Genomic DNA, 24,129 nt, shown 5'->3' with positions numbered 1-24,129 from the left:
AAAAAATGACAAAGTCGTACAATATATACCATGTGCTACTGTCTAGGATTAAGTATGATGAGACTTTTTTTAAGGAGGGACCCCAGAGCCAAGGGCAGGCCGAGCAGACCGCCTTCTCCCGCCGCAGGCTTCCCCGGTGATGGGCTCCGTGTAACAAGTCCCCTCAGTCTGTGCGGGGAGCTGCACCACGGTGATGCTGCTGTCGCTCGCCTCTCCTCCGGTGGTGCCCTCGGCTCCCTCCGCCGCCACACTGCCCAGCACACTGGAGAGATCACTAAACCGGCAATTGTCTCTCAGCCACCGTAGTGTCGTGTCAGGTGGGCGTGTCGTGTAGGGGGCGTGTCGTGTAGTGTCGTGTACTTGCCTGCGGCGGCCGCAGCTACCAGCTAGACCATATTGAGCTACCCGGGCGGTAAGGTCGGAGAAGCGGACATGCTTGTCAACATATCACTGATACTTGTGAAGTTTGACTGTAAATACCGTGTTTAAAGAAAATATCGCTGGTTAGTGCAGACGCTCTCAGCATGGTGTTAATATGTAGATGATGTCTGAAGCTGCTCTAGAGGAAGTCTCCGTGCTGTCCTCCATCTACTGCGGGGAGGGAGAGCTCACAGTCCGGCAGCAGGATGGTGAGAGCAGTCTGGCACTGGAGACACCTCCAGCCTCTGAAAACACACACTGAGCAGGTCAACACACACCATGAGGCCTGGGGAGAGGGGGCGGGGAAGTACTCAGATGTTATACTCTGAAGTACACGAGTGTAGGAATACTCTGTTACAAGTTCTGAATTCAAAATGTTAATCAAGTAAAAGTAGAAAAGTATTATCATCAAAATATAGTTAAAGTACCAAAAGTAAAAGTAGTGATTGTGCAGATTGGTCCTTTTCAGAATAATATATATGATATGTTTTATAATGATTGATCATTAAAGTGTTCTCAAAGCTGGTAAAGGTGCAGCTAGTTTGAATGACTTTGTATATGCAGGGTAGCTTGTGAATTTACTCCAGGTGGAACTAAAGTCTGATTTAACACTTGATTATATTTCACATCGTTAATCCACATCTGTAAAGTAACTAAAGGTATTAAATACATGTGGTGGAGTAAAAGTACACCATTTACCTCTGAACTGTAGTGGGGTAGAAGAACAAAATAGCTAAAAGGAAATAATTAAGTAAAGTACAATTACCTCAAAATTGTAATTAAGAACAGCGCTTGATTAAATGTACTTAGTTACTTAACACCACTGGCATCAAGAGACAGGAACATTTAGTTAAAGTTTCCAAGAACTTCTATATAAACACTTGTAAATAGGCCATATGGTAATAATGATTCAAATAAAGTTGTTTTCTGTTCATAAACTTCTTTAATACGTTTAATAGTGAAAGAGTACCAAAGACCGTTTCAGTCGGTTTTATCTGCATTATTCTTTACTTATTTTTTCTTGTCTCTCTATTGCACATTTTTTGAACATTCAGAATTATAGTGGGAACAAATAGTGGGAACAAATATAAATGTCAATCAAATGAAACAGGAAAAGGAAATAGATAAATATATATATTTTAATATATAAATAAACAATAACATCTAAAAAATCAATCCAGTTTATCAGGGGCTACATGTACACATTAATTAAAATATAATATTGTACTTTTTTTTTGTTTGTCATTAGAGTTGTCATTATTTGTATCGATTTTACGATAGGATACGATAATACTTTATTTTCAGATCGAGTCTGGCATTTTTCCATCATCACAGCAACTCAATTTGCAACATCAACAAGGACAAATAATTAAGACATGGGAGAAGGAAACAGACATTTAACATCGCATCACCATCACTGAAGATCAGGGATTTAAATCTGAATTTATTTTTTCGGAAGGACTTGGAACATCTAGAATATGTTTGTGTAATTTGCCAACTTCAAGTATAAGATTTGTCATGTTATTTTTAAGGTTTATTGTTTATCACCTTCTACATTATTGTTACAGCTGAGATATGGGGTTTGACCCTTCAAAGATAAAATTCAAAGCGGTCTGATATTATATCCTCAGAATTAAAACCCTCACACATAGCATCTGTTGGTGCTGTAGCAGTGCTTGAACACGTCTCTGATTGGCTCCCAGCTCAGGATGGACTCATGGTGCAGATCAACAGCAGCGTTGGAGGAGAAAGGGGGCTGGACGTGAGTCTGTTGTTACACCTGCACCCCCCCTACCCTCTGTGCCCCCCTGCAATCTCGGTCTCCTCCAGCAGTCTCTCCAGGACTCAGTGTCAGGACATCAGACAGAAGCTGCTGGGTCAGGCTGCAGCTCTGCCTCCAGAGCCCATGGTGCACCGGCTGGTGGAGCGGCTGCAGGTAAACACACTTCCTGTCTAATGAGCAACACTATCACATTAGAGGTCTCCTAATATACTATTTTTAGGCATATATTTTAGGTCTCAGATATATAGAAATATGTAAAAAACATTTCTATGAAGTGTTTTGCTCAAAATACCAAACAGATCACCCATTCTAGCCATGCCTCATACCCCTCTATTTCAGGCCTGTTACTAAAGTGCTGATTCTTGGTCCGTAGCTTTGAAAACAAATTGAATAAATATTCAAGGAGGGGGGGAGCTAATGCAGGAGAATTCTACCGAGTTGAAGCATTTAGCTGAGTTTTAGCTGAGCAGAAACTCAGCTAAATGCTGCCCTGATTAAACGGCATATCATGTTCCAAACCACATCAAGGATTATTTCTGAAACAGCTCAAAGGCTTTCTCTCTCGCGGGTTTACTACAAGGTGAGTTTCTTTTTTAATTCCTGCTTCTTTACACATACTCTCTCCAGTACAGGTTAGCTCTGAGTGTTAGCGATGCTTGCTAATGTAAACAAAGACGATATTACGTCCAAAACAGTCGGGCATTGTTTCTGATAGCAACGTTTCTGATAGGGCCGTGGGCGTAAAGCCAGCCCAAATTTCAGATATTACGTCATATCGGCAGCAAATCCGTTGTACCCCCGTTTTTGTGGGTTACCTTACACACCGGGCACACATGTTTATGTATAAAAGATGTCAAAAAGTGCATTTTGCATGATAGGAGACCTTTGAAAGAAAACTAATTTCATTATGATTGGATCTGTGTTGGAATCAGGAGTGTGTGGAGGTGACAGAGATGTGTGAGGAGGTGAAAGAGGAAGAAGAGGAGGAGGAGTGGACGGCGGTGCTGTCGTTGGACCACATCCGCTCCCGGAGCCGGTACGTGGGGCAGCTGCAGCGCTGGAGCCTGCAGCTGCAGCTCACTGGGAGGCTGTTACTGGGACGCTGCATACTGATGATCCTGCTGGGAGCCAGGCCGAGCATCAAGGTACGCCAGCAGACATGATGACATGCATCTTAACATATACAGCAGGTTCACTAATACAACACAGTGAATACCCTGAGGTATAGGCTATAGATTAGGATATGTTGCTCTAATTACATGTCTTCTTTAAGACTACTGGAAAGAAGGAAGAAAAAGTAAATATATCAATCAATCAATCAATCAATGTTTATTTATATAGCCCAATATCACAAATGTTACATTTACAAACATTCGGGGCTTAGCCCACAGTTCATTAAGGTACATTAAGGTACCGGGCGCTACAGTGGAAATTTCTACTACAACACTCCCCACACGCACATACACAGTACACCTGTGACTGTTACAAAGAAGGCTCGATAATCAGCTCACGGCATATAGGTGTAAGCAGGGGTAAAGTGCTATTTTTTATAAGTGAGGGGCGGACCTAACCTCCTCTAGGGGGGGTCCTTACCTCCTATAGGGGGGTCCTCACCTCCTCTAGGGGGGTCCGGGGGCATGCTCCCCCGGGAAGATTTTTTTTTAAATATTGAAGTTAAAAGCATCAATCTGGTGCACTTTGAGAGCAACATTAAGAGATCTATGGATACATCTTTCAACAGATTTTCTTTTTCTTTATGGATATTTTACAAATCACTCCCCTCTGACTGTGTAATGTAAGGTAGCTTCTAGCTTCATGTCGAACACTGACAGTAAGTCAACATTTTCCAGAGGAGTTTTTGAAATCACCAGGTAACGCTAAAAAACATAACATTTATATTGTATGACAAAGTGTTAATTTAAAGGGGACCTATCATGCAAAATGCACTTTTGTAGGTCTTTTATACATGAATATGTGTCCCCGGTGTTCCAGGGAACTCACCAAGTGTCAGAAAACACAACCCTCTCTATTTTCCTCCATACCCAAATCTCTAAAAAAGGGGCTGCAACGGATCTGATAAAAACTGATCCAGATTTGAACACTGTCCTGACGTCAGGACGGTGGCGCTACGGCTATTGGGCCAACTCCACCAATCAGGAGGAGACAGCCACGGCCATTGCTGTTCGAAAGCGCTGGAGACGCTGTAGTACATATGCCAGGCCTGTAAGTGGCGCTGTAGTCTGCCACAAAAGCAGCGAAGAAGACTTCCCGTCCATAGTTACCATGATTACCCTTCTGTTTATTCTCCGCTGTGGCTTTTTTTCTCCCTCCCCGAGGCAAGCGTTTGCTCCCGCTGCTTTAATTCAATGCAATCCCTCCCCGTCGAGGCAAGCACTGTAATTCTCTCCGGTTAGTCCACCAGCAGATGACAAACACCCACCTCTCCGCCTCTTCCAAGGAACGAGGGGACCGTGCGGCAGAGTTTCAGTTTGTTTCGCCGGTCAAGATGTCCGTTAAAGTTTAAATCTTCCGGACAAAATTAGAAAAGTGCCGGTCAAAGGTCTTCTTTGTTATTTATTGAGCTTTAAAACAAATGAATAACGACTCTATATAATAAAACACGGAGGACGGAGATCTCTTTTTCTCCCCCTCTTCTGACAGCCCAGCTGCTGATCAGAGCACGGCTCCCCTCTCCTGCAGGGGGGCGTGGTCAGCAGAATCAGACCCGTAGACAGCAAACGGCACATAGAGCAAAATGAGGCATGGCTAAAATGCATGATCTGTTTGGTATTTTGAAAACAGAAAAGTATAAATATACCTTGTATAGGTATGGCCCTACAATATATCATTTAAATATAGCATGATAGGTCCACTTTAATATCTCTGGCTAGCTATAGCTACTTGCTAACGGTTTAGCTTACCCGCGCGATTCAAAGTAACGTCAACAACGTAGCTGTAATTTATGCTTTGCTTACATGTTCGCATAACTTGGAAGTTTACTGACATTTACATACCTTGTTTACCTGGCGCAAGTGGTGGCTCTGGGGTTGTTGTGTGAGCCATCACTTGAGAATTGGTTGAGGGAAAGGGGTAGCAAGTAAGAAGTAAGGAACAGAGGTGGAGAGGCACAACGTGTCTACGTACATGCACTCCCTTAGGATAGGGTGAGGGAAAAGAGTAGGAACTAAGATGTATGTGCCACATCTATACCATGAGCGCATTGCTCCTAAAAAGTTTTTTTGGCACTGACACCAATCAACAGTTGTGCGTCGACTCGGCAGGGATCAAGGCACATATATGCCTCTCCCTGCTTCCACCGTCTACACACACAACCAAATGACATACCATCAGTGAGGAAAAAGAGTAAGAACCAAGATGTATGGGTGAAGAGGCACAACGTGTCTACGTCAATGCACTCTTATTCGATTCTTTTATCAACTATAAGCTTTATCAAAAAGAAAAAGAAGGTCTTAAGCATACTCTTAAAAACGGATAGGCTGTCTGCCGCCCGAACACAAACTGGAAGCTGATTCCACCAAAGTGGAGCTTGATAAGAAAAGGCTCTGGCTCCCATTGTACTTTTAGAGACTCTAGGAACAACCAACAACCGTGCATTCTTGGAACGCAATGCCCTAGTTGGACAGTAGGGTATAATGAGTTCTTTAACCTGTTAAGCACCGCCCCCCCGATACCGGGGGGAAAAACGCGTCATCTGAGGAAGCAGTGTCTTAGGGCATCTTAATATTTAATATGCTATGAATGTTTTATATCCATGTAACGGGAAAAAACTCATCTAACTGATCATTTTTTTTTTTTTTTCAAAATAAAACCCACAATGCTAACGCTGAGCCTCTGAATTAGCAACGAGCGAAAAATGCTAACAGATTACTGCACCAAAATTCACTCACAAAACCTTATTTATCTTTTCTGCACATCCAACACATCGTTTCACATCGTGAGATGACACAGAATCGAAGGGTACATACATTATCACTCAATGATTCGAACTCGCGACTTTATAAACAAAAACAGACATCAAAACATGTGGCGCTAGGTAGCTAAAAACGCTAACATGGCTTACCTGTGTCCTAGTCTGGTCAAAAGTAAGTAAGTAAGTAAGTAAAACTTTATTTATATAGCACCCTTCTCAACACGGATGTACAAAGTGCTTTACAGTACAGTACACAGGACACAATTCAAAGTACAACTATAAAATGTAGAATAAAAGGCATAAAACAGCAGCATGTAATCCATAGGATAAAACATACGATAAAACACCAATAAAAGACAGCTACTAACTCACCTCCTCCGACGACCCAAAGGCCTGTCGGAAAAGGTGGGTCTTTTAACTGCCCCTTAAAAATCTCTACTGAGGCAGAGGCTCTTATGGCGCATTTCCACCATGGCGCGGAGCGCGGTTTAAGTGTGCCGTGTCGTGCCGTGCCCGTTTTTGGTTGCGCTTCCACTAGGCCTAGTTACGGCCCGGCCCGGCCCGGGGCCACTTTTTCACCTCTTTTCTGGCCCGACAAAATTGTGGTTCTATCGGGGCCAACAAACAGGGCTGAGTCGGGCTGAGTATGCTAAACTAGAGAGAGGATCGCTGGCAAGGGGGCTACAACTACAACAAGATGGACATATTTGACCGTGATTTAATTGTAATACACGTTTCAAAATGATGCCGAAGTAACAACATACTGATACCGGTTAGTAAAAACCATGAATTAATGCTTTGGCAAGTTTGCAGACAGACGGCAGGCGAAAAACCTTTTAAAATGCGTGTTTTCTAGATGGAGATTGGCTAAGCTAACGCAGTATATGCTCCGACCGTCCACACTCACAACAACGGCCTATACAGACATAAATAAAGCAGCGACTGTATTCACCATGACACAGGCAGTCTGTGGTGTGTACTTGTTTAACTTTTGTCGAGTTTCTGAACATATATAAGGAGCTGTGAGCTCTGAGTGCTAACAGCTAACGGCTGTGTTGTTTTTCTGGGGTTCTCATTGAAGATGACGTCACAGCTCCGCCTACACTGCGTTACTATAGTAACTACCCCAGTTCCTAAACTGTAATGGAAGCGCAGCATGAAGTGAGCCGGCCCTGTTAAGGCCCAACGCGGCCAAGCAGTACCGAGCGTGGCCGAGGCCGACCGTGTGGTGGAAATGCGCCATTAGTGTCTGGGGGAGTTTGTTCCAAAGCCTTGGGGCCACCACCTCAAAGGCACAGTCCCCCTTAGTTTTTAGCCTGGTTCGGGGCACCCTTAGGAGACCTTGCTCAGTGGTCTTCAATGGCATTAAAACGATAAAAACGCTGCTGAAGTTAATCCAATGTGTCTGTGTCCCTTTGAAATGATTTCTGATAATCCAAAAGCAATAAACCTGCTTTTCCGTTTCCAGATGTCAGAGCTAGAGTATAGGTTCACTCTGATGCAAAACTGCATGCGCGAAGCCCCCACCTTTTTGTTTTACAATGTGTGTGAGCGGGGAGATTACCCTTCGATTCTATTGGCTCTAACGGTCAGAAAGAGATTTCATTCGTCAAAATCGACAAAGGGGGGCCAGAGATATGGAAAAAACCCCATTTCCACCCAAATCACCTCAGAGGTGGAGTTTGTTTTGCTAAACCTCCCTAAAAAGGTCAAATGTCACTTGTTTTGCATCAATCTTGATACAGGGTACTTATTATATGTTGTACTTTGGATTCCTAAAGCTTTTAGTCTACCTTACCATCATCCAAGGGTAGTTTTCACTATAAGTAAAAAATAATTTTTGGACGGACACTATAATTTACAGTTTTTTACTATGTAAAATCTGAATTTTCTTTAAAATAAAAAACATCTATATTGATTCTGACTTTTCTACATCCAACTCACAGGTTTATCATTACTTTGAGAAAAAAGATTATTAATTTAACCCTTTTAGAAGGGAAGATATGGTCATTTGTTCTGGGAATGTCATTTTCGAGCCTGAGACCTGAAAAACAGGCTCAGGGGTTAACAGGTTAAGATAGGTTGAGGGAAAGGGGTAGCAAGTAAGAAGTAAGGAACAGAGGTGGAGAGGCACAACATGTCTACGTACATGCACTCCCTTAGGATAGGTTGAAGGGGACCTATCATGCAAAATGCACTTTGTGATGTCTTTTATACATACATATGTGTCCCCGGTGCGTCGGGGAACTCACACAGCGTCAGAAAATAAAACCCTCTCTCTTTTCCTCCGTACCCAAATATTTTAAAAACGGGTACAACGAGCGGATACAGATTTGCTGCCGATCTGACGTCAAATCGGCAGCGGACCCACAGAAAATTGCTATCAGAAACAATGCCTGACGTGTTTTGGACGTAATCTCATCTTTGTTTACATTAGCAAGCCTTGCTAACACTCAGAGCTAACCTGTACTGTAGACCAGGGGTTCCCAACCCCCGGGCCGCGGACCGGTACCGGGCCGCGGAGGTGTTACTGCCGGGCCGCAAAATAGCTGTGAGTTTATCGTAATATTTGCAGAATTATAAATATATAAAAATATATTATCATAATATTTGTTTCAAAAAGTGTTTACCTGGCACCTATACCAGTCATATTATTATCATCCAGTAGCCTAGTTAAACTTTCAACAGAAAACAGTTGAAAATGGCTTTTATGATATTCCGAGGGATTCGGCGGCTCAGCCTAGGTCTCAGCCTCTCGTGCGCACGAGAAAGTTACCGGTGCGCCAAGTAGGAAGAGGAGCACACAGGAGACAACCGTTTGATTGCAGACTGTTATGTTTATGTGGGGAAATGGCAGTGCATACATTATTTGAGATATATTTCAAACTCTGACTTCATTTTAAGGACATGTCGGCCAGGGGTGTAGAGCTATTTGTTTAAGCACCGGATTGGCAAAACAGGAGAGTAAACCAGTCTGCTTTGATCTATGAATTCATGTCCGGGACTCTCACAGTATCTGCTGCCCGCAGCTGTTTTATAGAATGAAAACCTCCTTCACTTCATGAAATGGCTGCAGCATCAGGAGGCAGCGGGACGTGTAACTCCGCCTCTGAGAAGTGCAGCACCAGCGCGCCGAGAGCTGTGCCTTTTTACGCACCGCCTTCACTGTGTTTAACTTAATCAGAACAGCTTAAGAGTGACTGCAGGCTGCTACGTGTTAAACACACACACACACACACACACACACACACACACACACACCTCTACACATATCGAACTGCCCGATTATTCCCCCTATTACTCGTTTTATGAAGGAGATGTCCGGTCACCAAGGCGCATGACGGAACGAACGACACTATCATAATATCTTCTGAAAACAAATGCCACACACACACACACACACACACACACACACACACACACACACACACACACCCTGGCGACCGGACATCTCCTTCATAATGCGCCTTCTCCTCGTTTTCCCAGCATTCACTGGATTATCCGTAAATCATACAAACAAAACCAAAACGTTGATTTATCTGTTTTCCCGTTTTGGTTTAAAAACTGAATAACGTCGGTTTTTTGGTTTTCAGTTTTTCCGTTGTTAATATGTTTTGGATGCATATTTTTCTAGTATTTGTTCAGGCTGTTACATACAATTAGCCTCTCTTGCTACCTGCTGGTGAGTAAATACTAAAATCAGTTAAAATTGACAACCGGTCCGCGATTTTATTTTTATGTATCTGCCAGTCCTTGGCACAATAAAGGTTGGGAACCCCTGCTGTAGAGCACATGTTTTTAAAAAGCAGGAAATAAAAAAAGGAACTCTCCTTGTGATAAACCCGCAAGAGAAAAAGCCTTTGAGCTCCATACTGTTTCAGAAATAATCTTTGATGTGGTTTAGAACAGGATGGCGTTTTATCACAGCAGAATTTAGCTTTATCTCCGGTAGAATTCTGATCAGGCATTAGCTCCGCTTCCTCTTTTTTTGTTTTTCAAGCTAAGGACCCAAAATCTGCGTTTCTCTATTGCGGCTTTCACACCAGCGCTTTTCCCTTTCTAGCTCCTAGCGAGAGCTTTTCTGGTTCAGCTCCGGTTTCCCTTTTCAGCTCCCGCTCTGTTCACACCGCCCAGCTGCCGCTGCTGCGTCATGACGTCACCGTTTACATCGCTGATTTTCTCCCCAACGGAGCTCACAAAAACAACGGGGGGGGACTGCGTCGGGTCGATGATCGTGTTGCTTTTAATCATACGAAGCCAGATTAAATTAAATAACGACTTCTCCAACCTTATACTTTTCTCCAGAGTGCTGTGGTTCATTGTTTATTAATGTGTTTCAGCGGCATTTACCGACCGCTGCAGTGCTGGCCGGCTGCTCTTCCACGGGAGTTTATTCTCCCGTTAGCTCCGGGTTAGCTCACACGGCTCTAAAGTATTCACTGTCTGATTGTCACACAAGCAGCTGATACATATCCCCAGTTCCCCTTAAGTGAATGTGTGTCAGTCTGAATTGACGCTGTTTGGCATCACAACGCTGTTATGAAAGTTTCTCTGGTATAACATGGGTGATGTTAGCATAGCAACCGAAGCTAAACTGACTACTTGCTAAGCCGTTTTCTACAGGCACATTTTACCGGCGTATTTTTCATTATGATTCTACTTGTGATAGTCGGACATGACAACCTGTACAGCCCATGTATCTCCACAATGATCAATAACAGCGAACGGATGGTCAAAGTAAGGTTTCCTGCACGCCTCGACGTAAGAGACGTAAGCGACGCCGCGTCATAGCTCCAAAGCTCTTGCCTCTGGACCGACAATTTTTTGGAGCTGGAAGTGAACCGCATTCCGGAGCTATGACGCGCCGCCGCTGCGGTGTGAACAGGAAAAAACGGCGCTTTTCCAGCTCCAGCTCCGAGCAGGAGCTGTAAAAGCGCCGGTGTGAAAGGGGCATAACAGGGCTGCAAAAGAGGGGTATGAGCAGTATGAGGCATGGCTACAATGGGTGAACTGTTTGGTATTTTAAGCAAAAGACTTCACAGACATGTTTTGTATAGGTATGGCCCTACAATATATTTTTCCAATATAGCATAATAGGTCCACTTTAAGGTAAGATGGCGCATGCCCATTAAGGGCTTTGTAGGCGAGAAGAAACATTTTAAATTCTATCCTGTGTTCTATAGGGAGCCAGTGTAAGGCAGCCAAAACTGGAGTAATGTGGTCCCACATAAACATATTTAGGTGTTTTACCAACAATGTCTGAGTTTCCTAAATTCACCAGAGGTTAACATTAGATCATGTCTCATTTTAATATTTAAACATAACATTTCAGTAACATTCGTAATACAAAATAATCATAATTTAAGGTATCAATCATAAAATTTCATGGTGAAATATTTAAGTAAATGGTGTTACCTTATGGTGAAGTAGTAATGTAGTGTCATGCAAAATGGAAATAATTTTACAATACATATCTTAATCAAAATTCTTCTCATACCATCTACTAGAAATCTCCACTTCAAAAGCACATATTTAATAATATAAAGCCTACGCCTAAAATATTTGTCTTAATGTGTGTGTCCAACTGGGGAAGTTTCATGGCAATGACAATCACACACCAACGGACATCTCCATTTCAGTAGCACTTTCTATAGAAGTGTCTGTCATATATAGAGTTGCAAAGGGGCGGAACATTTCCGGTACATTTCCGGAAAGTTTCCATGGGAAGTTAAGCTGGGGAATTTTGGAAATATTCGATGCAAAATTAAACAAAAAACATAACATTTCAACCGATTTTTTTTAATTTAAATTATTTATTTTTTTAAGTAGAACAGAACAAGTTTTTTTCAAAGTGTGATCCAGTCTTCTCGAAATCATCTGTGCATGTGAAGGAGGAATGCACAGTGCCTGTAGGGGGTGTGGTCTCAATAGTAAGCAGTGTGCTATGGCATGGATATTCAAGTGTACTTGAATGGCATCTGTTTGTTTTAGGCGTTGTGCACACGGGAACGTTTGCATTTATGCACAGTATGCGTATTCAAAAAAGTCTTCCGTTCACATGCATTCGTTTCATTTAACGTGTCTGTTCAAACGAGACCGCTGGAAACGCTGTAGTACATATGCCGGGACTGTAAGTGGCGCTGTAACTTCCGCCAAAATACACCAAAAGCAGCGAAGAAGAGCAGCCCGGGGCAGCCCCGCAGCAATGTTGCCATGGCTACCCTTCTGTTTATGCCCCGTGGTGGATTAAGCAACATGTAGTTCATGTAATTCTCCATGTCCACTTGTTGCTGATGGTTGTGGTAGAGGAGCTGTAGATTTTGCACTAATATCTGTAGCATGGTCAGTAGCAGTAGCACTAGCAGTAGCTACTGACAGGAGGAAGTGTGTGTGGCGATTGCTGGTATTCAGCGGGATATAGTAATTTCCTCAGCATATGGATAAATGCAACGGGGAAGTTAACTGAAAGAAACCGAATCTGTGGATATTGCATCGACCGACCAAGAAGCACGTCTCCGTGGAGAGGACGCGCTCAGAAAGAGAGATATTCTCTACAAACACCGGGTGAGATCGCTCCTCTGGGACACGCCGGTCCTCTGCCTACAAACATTTCTCTTTTTGCCGCCGACGGGCGCAGGAGCAATGAACAATAATGGCCTGGATTAGGCAGTAAAGACAAGTTTGGTGTATCGCAGAGCGGACTGTTTAATTTTGTTTGTGTTGTTTGGCTGGAAAATTGCCAATATAATGGATCAATGCATGAAATCTGACTCTGTTTATTTTGTTTAAGGAGTATATTGGGCGTTAACAATTCTGGTTTGCCTTTTATAATATTATTTCATTCAAGAACCCCTTGTGCGTTTAATTAACACAGCTATTTTTGATAGTTGCTACAGCAGTGAGCAGGAGAGGTGGGGCTATCGTTATTTTTTTAGGAAATATTCGTATAGAGGTGATTACACGGACTCGGTTGACCCCCCAGAGCGTTTCGTTTGCAAATCTATCCACCTTGGGACCCGTTATCGTTTGTGGGGTCAGTTTCTATCGGCCTCGTGTAAATAATAGGGCTATACGCACGCGAAACTATGCAGATACAAGCAGTTTTCTCCTCGTGTAAACGGTGCCTTAGTCAAGATTATGCTAAAATATGCTTTCCCCAACTATATTTAAGTTCCCTATGAAGAGCCAACCTTCCATTTAGAAAATTCCCAGTTTATTCCCATAAATTCCCGTTTATTCCCGTTAATTCCCATGGAAAGTTTCCATCTTTGAAAATTCCCGGAATTTTGCAACCCTAGTCATATATCATTCACTGCCAGTTCTATTTCATCCTTACTGACCGCCAGAGGCGGTGCTTTAGCACTGGATATCTTCTGTCTCGCGCATGCGTAGGTCGAATATTTATATCAACAAAGTCACGTGTGACCTCGTATGACCCCGGAAGGCATAAGTTCCGGTGTTGTCAACGAGTTCAGTTCTTTTTCATCTTCTCGCTGCGCAGGTTACTACTTTTTGAGTAGAAGCCAAGCTAGCTTATTGAAAATTAGATTCTAGCTCATCGCTACCTGTAGCCTTGTGATCGTCTCGATCGGAGCTGCGGGCTAGAAACGCTCGCCCTCCAAAGGCTGCGACGAGCTGTCGCCTCCCAAGGGAGGGGACCGCGGTGTTCACCGCTCGGACCCCAAGAGCTGGACCGGTTAAGAGCGGACGCTCCTGCACGTCAGTCGGTGAGATCGCTACCATTTTGTGCTATATATTCTCAAGCTAATGAGATAATTATGTCCAAGTTAGCCAAGTGTTTTCGCTCAAGCTAATTTGTTACTGTACTACTGAAGAGAGCGTCTCCGCTCCCCTCTCACTGCACACTTTTGGTTCCTTACCTGTTCCATCCTCCAGTTAGCTGAGTGTTCTCGCTCAGGCTAACTGTTACGACGCTGGTGAAGAGAGTGTCTTCGCTCCCCTCTCACGGCGCACAATTGGTTATTTTATTTAATCGTTTATTTGACAGGGACAATGCACTGTAATGAACACTTAAAACATTAAAATGTGTCAAGCGTAACAGTGCCAGATTTAGCTTTGAGCTACTTTCCATCCACAGTCCCTCAAATAAAACATTTAAGGAAACTACATTTTACAAACATGGTAAAAAACAAAATACATGATATGCAAAGAGTGGCAACAACATATAAAGTGCAATGCTCCATCCTCCAGTTAACTGAGTGCTCTCGCTCAAAGTTAACTTGCTACAGCGCTAGTGAAGAGAGTGTTTCCGCTCCCCTCTCACTGCACACAGTTGGTTTAATGCCCGTTCCATCCTTCAGTTAGCAGAGTGCTCTCGCTTAGGCTAACTCGCTACGGCGCTAGTGGAGAGAGTATTCCCGCTCTCCTCTCACGGCATAAACCCATTAACTGACTTCATTTTTCTCACCCCAGTTAGCAGAGTGCTCACGCTCACGCTAACTACTATTGTGCTCACTCCCCTCCACTGCATATTTGTTTCCTGGCCCAGTTATTTACAGTCAGCTGAGTGCTCTAGCTATCGCTATGTCTAACGGCTCTAACACCTGTATGGCTCCTCTTCAACCAGAGGATGGCCATGACCTTTGCCCCTCTTGTCTTGGCCTCGAGCATCTGAGGGAGGGCCTTTCGGAGGACCCGTGCATGAATTGCACCATCATGACTCGTGCGGTAAGAGCTGCTAGACTAGCCGAGGTTGAACTACTGACTGAGGGTGGCCTTCCCCCTGCACAGTCGACTCCAGCCCAACCTACCCATCCTAGGCGTTGGGCCGCAGAGGCTGCGGGTGCACCGCCCAAGAAGAGGACTAAGCCTGATAGGCTGTCCTCCAGGGTGGACCTACTCACTGCTGAGCTAGCCCAGATGAAGTCACTCCTCTTGGCTCTCCATTCTGGTGCCCGTACAGAGCACGCCGCTGCACCCGATCCACCCGATCCACCCGTGGCTGAGCTGGTTCTAGATGACGATGTGTTCTCGATGGCAGCTTCAGCCACTCAATTTAATGAGTATGACGGGGAGAGCCCATCCCATGCTTCTGGGCCTGGCTCCTGTACCTCAGTTCATGGATCCTCGGAGGAGGCAGATGACGGCTCCATGGGTACCGTCATTCGCATGGCACTGGCTCGCCAGCAGCTGGATGCACAGCAGCCCGAAACAGCGCTTGCCAGTGCGTTCTTTAGGCGCACTCCGGCACCCGCCACGTTTACTGTTCCTCCCTCTTGTGAGTATCTGAGGGAGTTACATGCATGCTGGAGGGACACTAAGGCTCTTTACAGTCTTACGTCCGATGGCCGAGCCTTGGCAGCCATGCAGGATGCGGCAAGAGTTGGCCTTGACCACACGCCGGCTGTTGAGCCTACCATTGCTTCCCTCATAGTTTCCCCTGACGAAGCTCTGAGGTCGGAGGCCAGGTGCCCTCTACTCCAATGTCGGGTCACTGATGACCTGTTCACTAAGGCTTACGATGCAGCGGCGCGCATGGGCCGTATAGGCAATTTCCTCTCTCACCTCATGCTCGCCCTCTCAGCTTCCCTGCAGCAGGATGTTCTCAGCGCTTCCTCTACCAGCCTCAGTGACGCCTCATTACAGGCGTTCGCTCTGATGTCTAGAGAGCTTGGTCTCCACTCTCGTCCAGACTTGTCGCCAGGTTTGGCTGGCACAGTCACCCTTATCAGAGACATGTAGGAGGACTCTCCGTGCTGTCCCAGTGGAGCCGGGGGAGCTGTTCGGTTCAGCTGCTGTACAGGTGCTCGAACGGACTGTCCAAGCTAGTCAGACCAGGCAACAGTTCTCAGCTCTTCACAGAGACATGCCCCCCCCCCCGGTAGGCCTAGAGGTTCCGCGTCTGCCTCCCGAGGCCGCTCCCATCCACCGGCTCACCCCGGTGCCCGCCATGGGCCTCAGCGCCCCACGAGGGGGCCGGCCCGCTACGGTCCTGTTAACTCGCCCCCAAGGCAGCCTCGGTATCCGGTGCCTAACCGTCGCCCCCCCCAGAGCCAGAGGCCGGGGGGCAAGGTACTGAGGGTCTGGGGCCGGCTGTCGGTTATTTCTCCCAGCAGCAGCTCAACTACTGGGTAGCTCAAGCTTCAGACCCCTGGGTAGTTTCCACCTTAACCCAAGGGTACAAGCTTCAGTTCCGACGCCGGCCCCCAGTCTTCAGCCGGGTCAAAATGACCACCATAAGCGACCCGGCAAAATAAATCGCCCTAAACCAGGAGCTGTCAGTCCTCCTTGCCAAGGGTGCAATCGAGCCTGTGGACCCCATCTCACAGCCCGGAGGCTTCTACTCGACCTACTTCCTGGTAAGGAAGAAAGGCGGTGGACTTCGCCCAATCCTCGATCAACAAGTTCCTAAAGATTTTACCTTTCCATGGGCTGAGCACAGCAGACGTTCTTCGTACCGTGGCCAGGGGGGAATGGTTCACGTCCGTCGACTTGAAGGACGCTTATTTTCATGTGCCTATTGTGCCTCATCACAGGCAGTTTCTTCGCTTTGCCTTCAGAGGACGTCATTTCCAGTTCAGGGTGCTCCCATTCGGACTCTCCCTCTCCCCAAGGGTGCAGTCTCAGGGTTGAAGATTCCGCCATACTTAGACGACTGGTTAATCTGTGCACCATCCCGGTTACAGTCGATCCAGGACACGGCTCTCCTTCTCTCTCATGTCGCCCGGATAGGCCTCAGGGTGAACATGGAGAAGAGTTGTCTGAACCCCTCTCAGAGCCTAACCTTCATTGGGGTGGCTCTGGACACAGTCACTCAACCAGCGAAGGCGGTGTTCTCGCCCCCACTCCTGGTAGACGTGCTGCTTCATTCTAGCAGCAGCCGACTGGATAAGCTGTCCTGCTAAAACTTCTTTATTTTTTTCCAGCTAGGTGAAGGCAGTGCTCTCGCTCCCGCTCCCTCTGCTGGTAACATGGGTGTAGTTACATCCCTTTTGTGTTCGGCGAGTAGGAGCGTTGCTCCACTCTTTCCGTTCAGCAGATAGCTGGTGAAGGCTGTGTTCTCGCACCCTGCTCCCGCCTACGCTGCATCTGGCATTCGTTATTAACTCAACCAGTGAGGGCGGTGTTCTCGCCCCCGCTCCTGGTAGACGCGCTGCTTCATTCTAGCAGCAGCTGCCTGGCTAAACTGCAACTCAACCAGTGAAGGCAGTGTTTATTAACCTGTTACGCACCATCCGCCCGGTACCGGGTGGATAAACGCGTCATTTGCAGGAAACAACGTCTAAGGAATCTTAATATTTAATAAAACTATGAATGTTTTATATCCATGTAACGGGAAGAAACTCAGCTAACTGATCTTTTTAATTTTTTTTTCCAAAAAAAAACCCCACAATGCTAGCACTCAGCCTCTGAATTAGCCACGAGCTAAAAAATGTAACCTAAAACGGCACTTAAACTCACAATAACTCCCTTATTACTTATCCTAGATGCACAGCCAACCAGTCGTTTTTGGTGTCCTGGAGACACTGAATCTAGTGGTGCCCACCTCAACACTCAGTGATAAACATTTGCGACGCTATAAACGAAAGCGTACATCATAACATGTGGAGCTAAGTAGCTAGAAACGCTAACATGGCTTACCTTGGTCAAAACTGGTCTTCAATGGCATTAAAACGATAAAAAAACGATGCTGCAGTTAATCCATAGGTTCATCCAATGTATCTGTGCCCTCTTTGAAATTATTTCTGATAATCCATAAGCAGTAAAACGGCTTTTTCGTTTCCAAATGTCAGAGCTAGAAATAGCTTCACTCTGCTTAACATTTACATGCGCGCAGCCCCCACCTTTTCTCTTCACAATGTGTGTGTGTGTGAGCCTCCCCCTTCGATTCTATTGGCTCTAACGGTCAGAAAGAGGTGTCAACCATCCAAATCGACCAAGGGGGGCCAGAGATATGGAAAAAAAAAATGTTTCACCCAAATCACCTCAAAGGTGGGGTGGTTTTGGCTAAACCTCTCTAAAAAGGTCAAATGTCACTTGTTTTGCATCAATCTTGATACAGGGTACTTATTATATGTTGTACTTTGGATTCCTAAAGCTTTTAGTCTACTAACCCATCATCCAAGGGTAGTTTTCACTATCTGTAAAAAATAATTTTTGGACGGACACTATAATTTACAGTTTTTTACTATGTAAAATCTGAATTTTCTTTCAAATAAAAAAGATTTATATTGATTCTGACACTTCTACATCCAACTCACAGATGTAACCTTGCTTTGATAAAAGAAATTATTCATATAACCCTTTTAGAAGTTAAGTTGTAGTCATTTGTTTTGGGCATGTCATTTTCGAGCCTGAAACATGAAAAACAGGCTTGGTGCTTAACAGGTTAAAGGAAAAGATCATTTTAAAATTGGCTTCATCCAATGTTCCCATTTCTGCTCTGGAAATGTATGCAAATAAGCACATTTGTATTTTAAAACTGGTAACAGGAAAGATAATTGCCTTCATGTAAGTAATCACCTTTAAAAGTGATATCTATTATTTAAAATATTTACACTATTCCCCTGTATTTCGCAGCACTGATCTAAACAGCGCTCTCTGGTGTAGAATCAGACACTCTGTCACCCCTCCATCCTCCCAGCCTCCCCCTCTGTTACTCTGTAAATACGTCACATGACTTCCTCTTTTGCTCGACACAGGAGAACAATATTTATTTTAGTATCTAGAATACCACAACTTTTAACCTCTGCACTTCTTACATCAGGAGATACTGTAGATGAAAATACAATTAGAGAATTAGTCAGAGGCCGCATAAAAAAAATACAATAATGTTTTAATATTTATAAAAACAATGTCTAAAAGAGAAAGATAACTTAAACATTTTTTAACTAAAAGCTATTTTCTGTGTGCAGTCTATGGGCAATAAAATAACAATAAAAAGCAACAACGTCTTTATAACATTAACACTATTGTCCTGTATTAGTGATAGCAGCCCAAACTGAAGGAGACATTTCATAAAGGTTTAAATATATAGTCTATGGTTATAACCCTTATTTAAATAACTTGTAACATTGGTTTCCACTGCTACAGTTGCTTGAGTTAAATTAATGTTGTAGGTTTTTTGTTCTGGTTTATTCTGATTTCTGTTCAGGAGTTTTGTCGCCTGTTGAAGACAGTGAAGGTGGATGTGGATTCTTCAGGCAGGAAGTGCAAAGAGAGGATGATGAAGGTCCTCATTGAAAGCCCTTTGTCTCCCTATGCTGGACATGGGTATGTATCACTGACAAATCTACGGTGGCCCTGAAGTGCAAGTCAAAACAGCATTTCAGGAAACACCACAGCATTTCACAAAACACCACAGCATTTCAGAAAACGCTACAGCATTTCACAAAACAACACAGCATTTCACAAAACACCACAGCATTTCAGAAAACACCACAGCATTTCACAAAATGCTACAGCATTTCAGAAAACGCCACAGCATTTCACAAAATGCTACAGCATTTCAGAAAACGCCACAGCATTTCACAAAACGCCACAGCATTTCACAAAACGCCACAGCATTTCACAAAACGCCACAGCATTTCAACTTATACGGAAAGGGTATTCCTTTAGGGAGAACACTTCTTGTTTGTGATTGGACAGAGCCAGCCAGAGAAGCACTGCTGTGATTGGTTGTTTTTGCTGCCAGTCAAGAAATGACTCTTCGTGATTGGTCAGCACCCGACAGCGCAACATGTCCCGAAACATCAGCCGTTAGCTGTTAGCACACAGAGCTCACAGCTCCTCATATCTGTTCAGAAACTGGTCAAAAGTGAACCTGTTAAGCCAGAGAGACCCCGGTACCGGGGCACTCCCGCAACATCTTGCAGGAAACGGTGTCTGAGGGCATGTTCATTGAATAAACTATGAATGTTTTATATCCATGTAACGGGAAGAAACTCATCTAACTGATCATTTTTATTTATTTTTCAAAATAAAACCCACAATGCTAACACTGAGCCTCTGAATTAGCAACGAGTGAAAAATGCTAACAGATTACTGCACCGAAATTCACTCACAAAACCTTATTATTTATCTTTTCTGCACATCCATGACATCTTTTCACATCGTGAGGTGACACAGAATCGATGGGTGCATACATTATCACTCCATGATACGAACTTGCGACTTTATAAACAAAAACAGACATCAAAACATGTGGCGCTAGGTAGCTAAAAACGCTAACATGGTTTACCTGTCTCGTAGTCTGGTCAAAAGTGGTCTTCAATGGCATTAAAACGATAAAAACGCTGCTGAAGTTAATCCATAGGTTAATCCAATGTGTCTGTGTCCCTTTGAAATGATTTCTGATAATCCATGAGCAATAAACCTGCTTTTCTGTTTCCAGATGTCAGAGCTAGAGTATTGTTTGTTTGTAGCCTTTATTTAACCAGGTTAAAAAATCCCATTGAGATCAACGATCTCTTTTTCAAGGGAGACCTGCGAGGGAGTATAGGTTCGCTCTGATGCAAAACTGCATGCGCGAAGCCCCCACCTTTTTTTTTTACCATGTGTGTGAGAGGGGAGATTCCCCTTCGATTCTATTGGCTCTAACGGTCAGAAAGAGATCGACCAATGGGTTCCAGAGAAACGGTAAAACCCCCATTTCCACCCAAATCACCTCAGAGGTGTAACCCTAACCCTTTTGCATCAATCTTGATACAGGGTACTTATTATATGTTATAAAGAATTTTTGGACGGACACTATAATTTACAGTTTTTTACTATGTTCAATCTGAATTTTCTTTAAAATAAAAAAAAAACTATATCATTTTGAAACGTTTATTACAATTAAATCATGGTAAAATATGTTCATTTTGTTGTAGTTGGTATCTACCAAAGTATTTGCATGGATATAAGCCCCGCCCGCTCTCCAGCGCGTCTTGTTTGAATGACAGGAGTAAACACAGCTGACAGCCGCGGTGAAACCTGAAACTCGAGCGATTAGAGCGATGCGAATATTCGGGGCTTATATCCATGTAAATACTATGGTAGACTACAACAAAATGAACATATTTTACCGTGATTTCATTGTAATACACGTTTCAAAATGATGCCGAAGTAACAACATACTGTTAGCAGTTAGTAAAAACCATGAATTAATGCTGTGACACATCTGCAGACAAGACAGCAGGCAAAAAACCTTTTAAAAGGCGTGTTTTCTGAATGGAGATCGGATCGATCAGGATAAACTAACCTGTAGCTGCTCCGTCCAAACTCACAACAACGGCATACAGACATAAATAAAGCAGCGACTGTATTCACCATGACACAGACAGTCTGTGGTTTGTTCATGTTTAACTTTTGTCCAGTTTCTGAACAGATATGAGGAGCTGTGAGCTCTGTGTGCTAACAGCTAACGGCTGATGTTTCGGGACATGTTGCGCTGTCGGGTGCTGACCAATCACGAAGCGTCATTTCTTGACTGGCAGCAAAAACAACCAATCACAGCAGTGCTTCTCTGGCTGGCTCTGTCCAATCACAAACAAGAAGTGTTCTCCCTAAAGGAATACCCTTTCCGTATAAGTTGAAATGCTGTAGTGTTTCCTGAAATGCTGTAGTGTTTCCTGAAATGCTGTGGTGTTTTGTGAAATGCTGTAGTGTTTTGTGAAATGCTGTGGTGTTTTCTCAAATGCTGTGGTGTTTTCTCAAATGCTGTGGTGTTTTCTCAAATGCTGTGGTGTTTTGTGAAATGCTGTAGTGTTTTCTGAAATGCTGTGGTGTTTTCTGAAATGCTGTTGCGTTTTCTAAAATGCTGTAGTGTTTTGTGAAATGCTGTGGTGTTTTCTGAAATGCTGTATCGTTTTCTGAAATGCTGTGGTGTTTTGTAAAATGCTGTGGTGTTTCCTGAAATGCTGTTTTGACTTGCACTTCAGGGCCACCGTACAAATCACTGCTGTAGAAATAAACTAGTTACCTGTACAACATGTCATCATTAAACTAATCAAAAGTAATGTTACCTGATTACTTTCCATTACTTTTGATTACCTGTATATCAAATGCAATACAGAGAAATACAAGAGAAAATAAATCTCGACCAAAAAGTGAAAACCATAAAGCTAATTCATTTAGCTCTATTTAATAAAACCATATGCAGTACTCTTGTTTAAATGTGTCCACTTACTGTATTTTAAAATAAATAGAGTAAAAGAAGCATTCAAGACTGGTTTCACTATGTGCCTTTAGACTTGTAATGTGTAAGCATGTGCTTTGTAATATACATGTATCATTACTTCAAAATGTATTGTAACAATTATTGTAATCCTGCTAGTAATCCCCATAAAAAAAATATAACCAGTAATTATATGTTACATCTTTTTATAAATGTATTTTGGTAATCTTATAAAGTATTCCTGTTGCATGTACTTGGTCCCCCCCAGGTCTGACTACACAATTCAAACCTTTATTTAACCAGATTGGTCCCATTGAGATCATAGATCTCTTTTTCAAGGGAGACCTGCAACCTACAATTTTCCTCATATTGTCTCTGTGTTCCTCTCCACCTCTCTGTCAGGCTGCAGGGTTTCGTGGTGAAGAGCTACGAGTCGTTACCAGAGCTGAGCGCAGCCTTCCAGGAACTCAACATGACAGAGATCTACCAGCAGATACTGCCATCTTTAAGTGGCTGACGGCACACAGGTTACCACGGTGATGGATCCTAAACTGGAAAAAAGATCTTTGAAAAGATTCAGACTGAGAAAGCAGGAACAGCAACCTGACTCTAGAAACATGAAGCACAGGAAGAGCTGACTGGACAGAATGTTCAATAAATGTAAAGCCTCCCCCCCAATACCAAACATGGTTTCATTACTGCTGATTGGTTGTGTGATGCTGTGAAGACAAATGACAGCAGATCTAAAGGTGAACATTTTCTTTGAAGAAAACTCCTCACACTCTGACCTGTATCTATAGTTGTTAGTGTCAAGAAACACCTTGCAAAATATATTTTCATGGAGGTCATTTTGTTCCTACTTTACAGACAGTAGCTTAGGCTTCCTACACAGTATGGAAAGTATGGAATTATATTTTAGCAGTGGTGGAAAAAGGAGGCAGATATTTTACTCACTCGTGAAAGTATAAAACCACATTGTAAAAATACTTTGTTACATATTACATATGACTAAAATTCAAAGTAATCAATATGTACAATTTGTATAATAACATATAAATTGTTGAATGATAACTACAGTATCAGTGTAACTCAAGTACTCTACTTGAGTATAATACTAAGGTGCTTGGGTATTTAAATGTTATTCTACTTTATATTTCTACTCCAATACAATTTGGAGGCACATATTTTACTTTTTTCTCAGTAAATGTTGTTGATACCTTTTAGTTACTTTGCAAATTAAAAAATCAACAAATAAATTACGATATAAAATGATTATAGATTCAGGGATGCAAACACACGTATGGTGAAAAAAGAGAGAACTATTCGAAGCAGAAAAAAACCAGCGTAATATACCATCTGACAAAGGCCTGTGCTATAATGCTTCAATTAACTGGCTATTCTTTATAATCAGTGGCGTTTTTATATGTACAAAAGTGGTGGGGCACAAAAAAGTTAGATGTCTATATATAAGCTTCTGCAGTGAGGTTCATGGCTGCTGAGGCACTGGCACTGACTATTCAGGTTTACAAATATTATATTTTGACCTAAACCAAAATATAATATTATTTTCAAAAGCTTTTTTTGTCTGATGCTTCGATTAATTCCCTCCTGTTACATTCAGGGTCAAATTGACCCATTTGAAAATCTACGAAAAATACTTTCAAGTATTTTTTTTGTATGAAACTTCTTCTACTTACCTTAATTAGTGCAATAAACAAGTAAAATGAAAATGGTTCATGTCATGCATTTGGAACCCCCCCCTACATGTCTATATCACAGAGATGGTATTCGGGTCAATCTGACCCGGCAGTGCAAGTGGAGGCTAAAAGGGGTCAGAAATGCACACACACGCACACGCACACCAGTGAAAGTGGAGGC

The 24,129-nt window shown here is 43.3% G+C and overlaps 1 protein-coding gene across 2 annotated transcripts; it reads left to right on the top strand.

Moving 5' to 3' along the window:
* The first annotated feature begins 386 nt into the window (after positions 1-386).
* On the top strand, positions 387-23,631 carry rwdd3 (RWD domain containing 3). 2 transcript variants are annotated; one of them, XM_034126974.1, is made up of 5 exons: positions 387-629; positions 2,124-2,356; positions 3,136-3,348; positions 19,249-19,367; positions 22,654-23,630. In XM_034126974.1, the coding sequence occupies exons 1-5, from the start codon at positions 542-544 to the stop codon at positions 22,766-22,768; spliced, it is 768 nt and encodes a 255-aa protein (XP_033982865.1). In that variant the 5' UTR covers positions 387-541; the 3' UTR covers positions 22,769-23,630. The 2 variants fall into 2 exon arrangements, with proteins under 2 accessions (XP_033982865.1, XP_033982871.1); XM_034126980.1 differs by having other exon boundaries at positions 542-629; positions 2,129-2,356; positions 22,654-23,631.
* The last annotated feature ends 498 nt before the right edge of the window (positions 23,632-24,129 follow it).

Source organism: Trematomus bernacchii, unplaced genomic scaffold, assembly GCF_902827165.1.
Source record: "Trematomus bernacchii unplaced genomic scaffold, fTreBer1.1, whole genome shotgun sequence".
NCBI lineage: Eukaryota > Metazoa > Chordata > Actinopteri > Perciformes > Nototheniidae > Trematomus > Trematomus bernacchii.
Note: the sequence above shows the minus strand (reverse complement) of the source record. Positions and strands in the feature narration are given on the sequence as shown.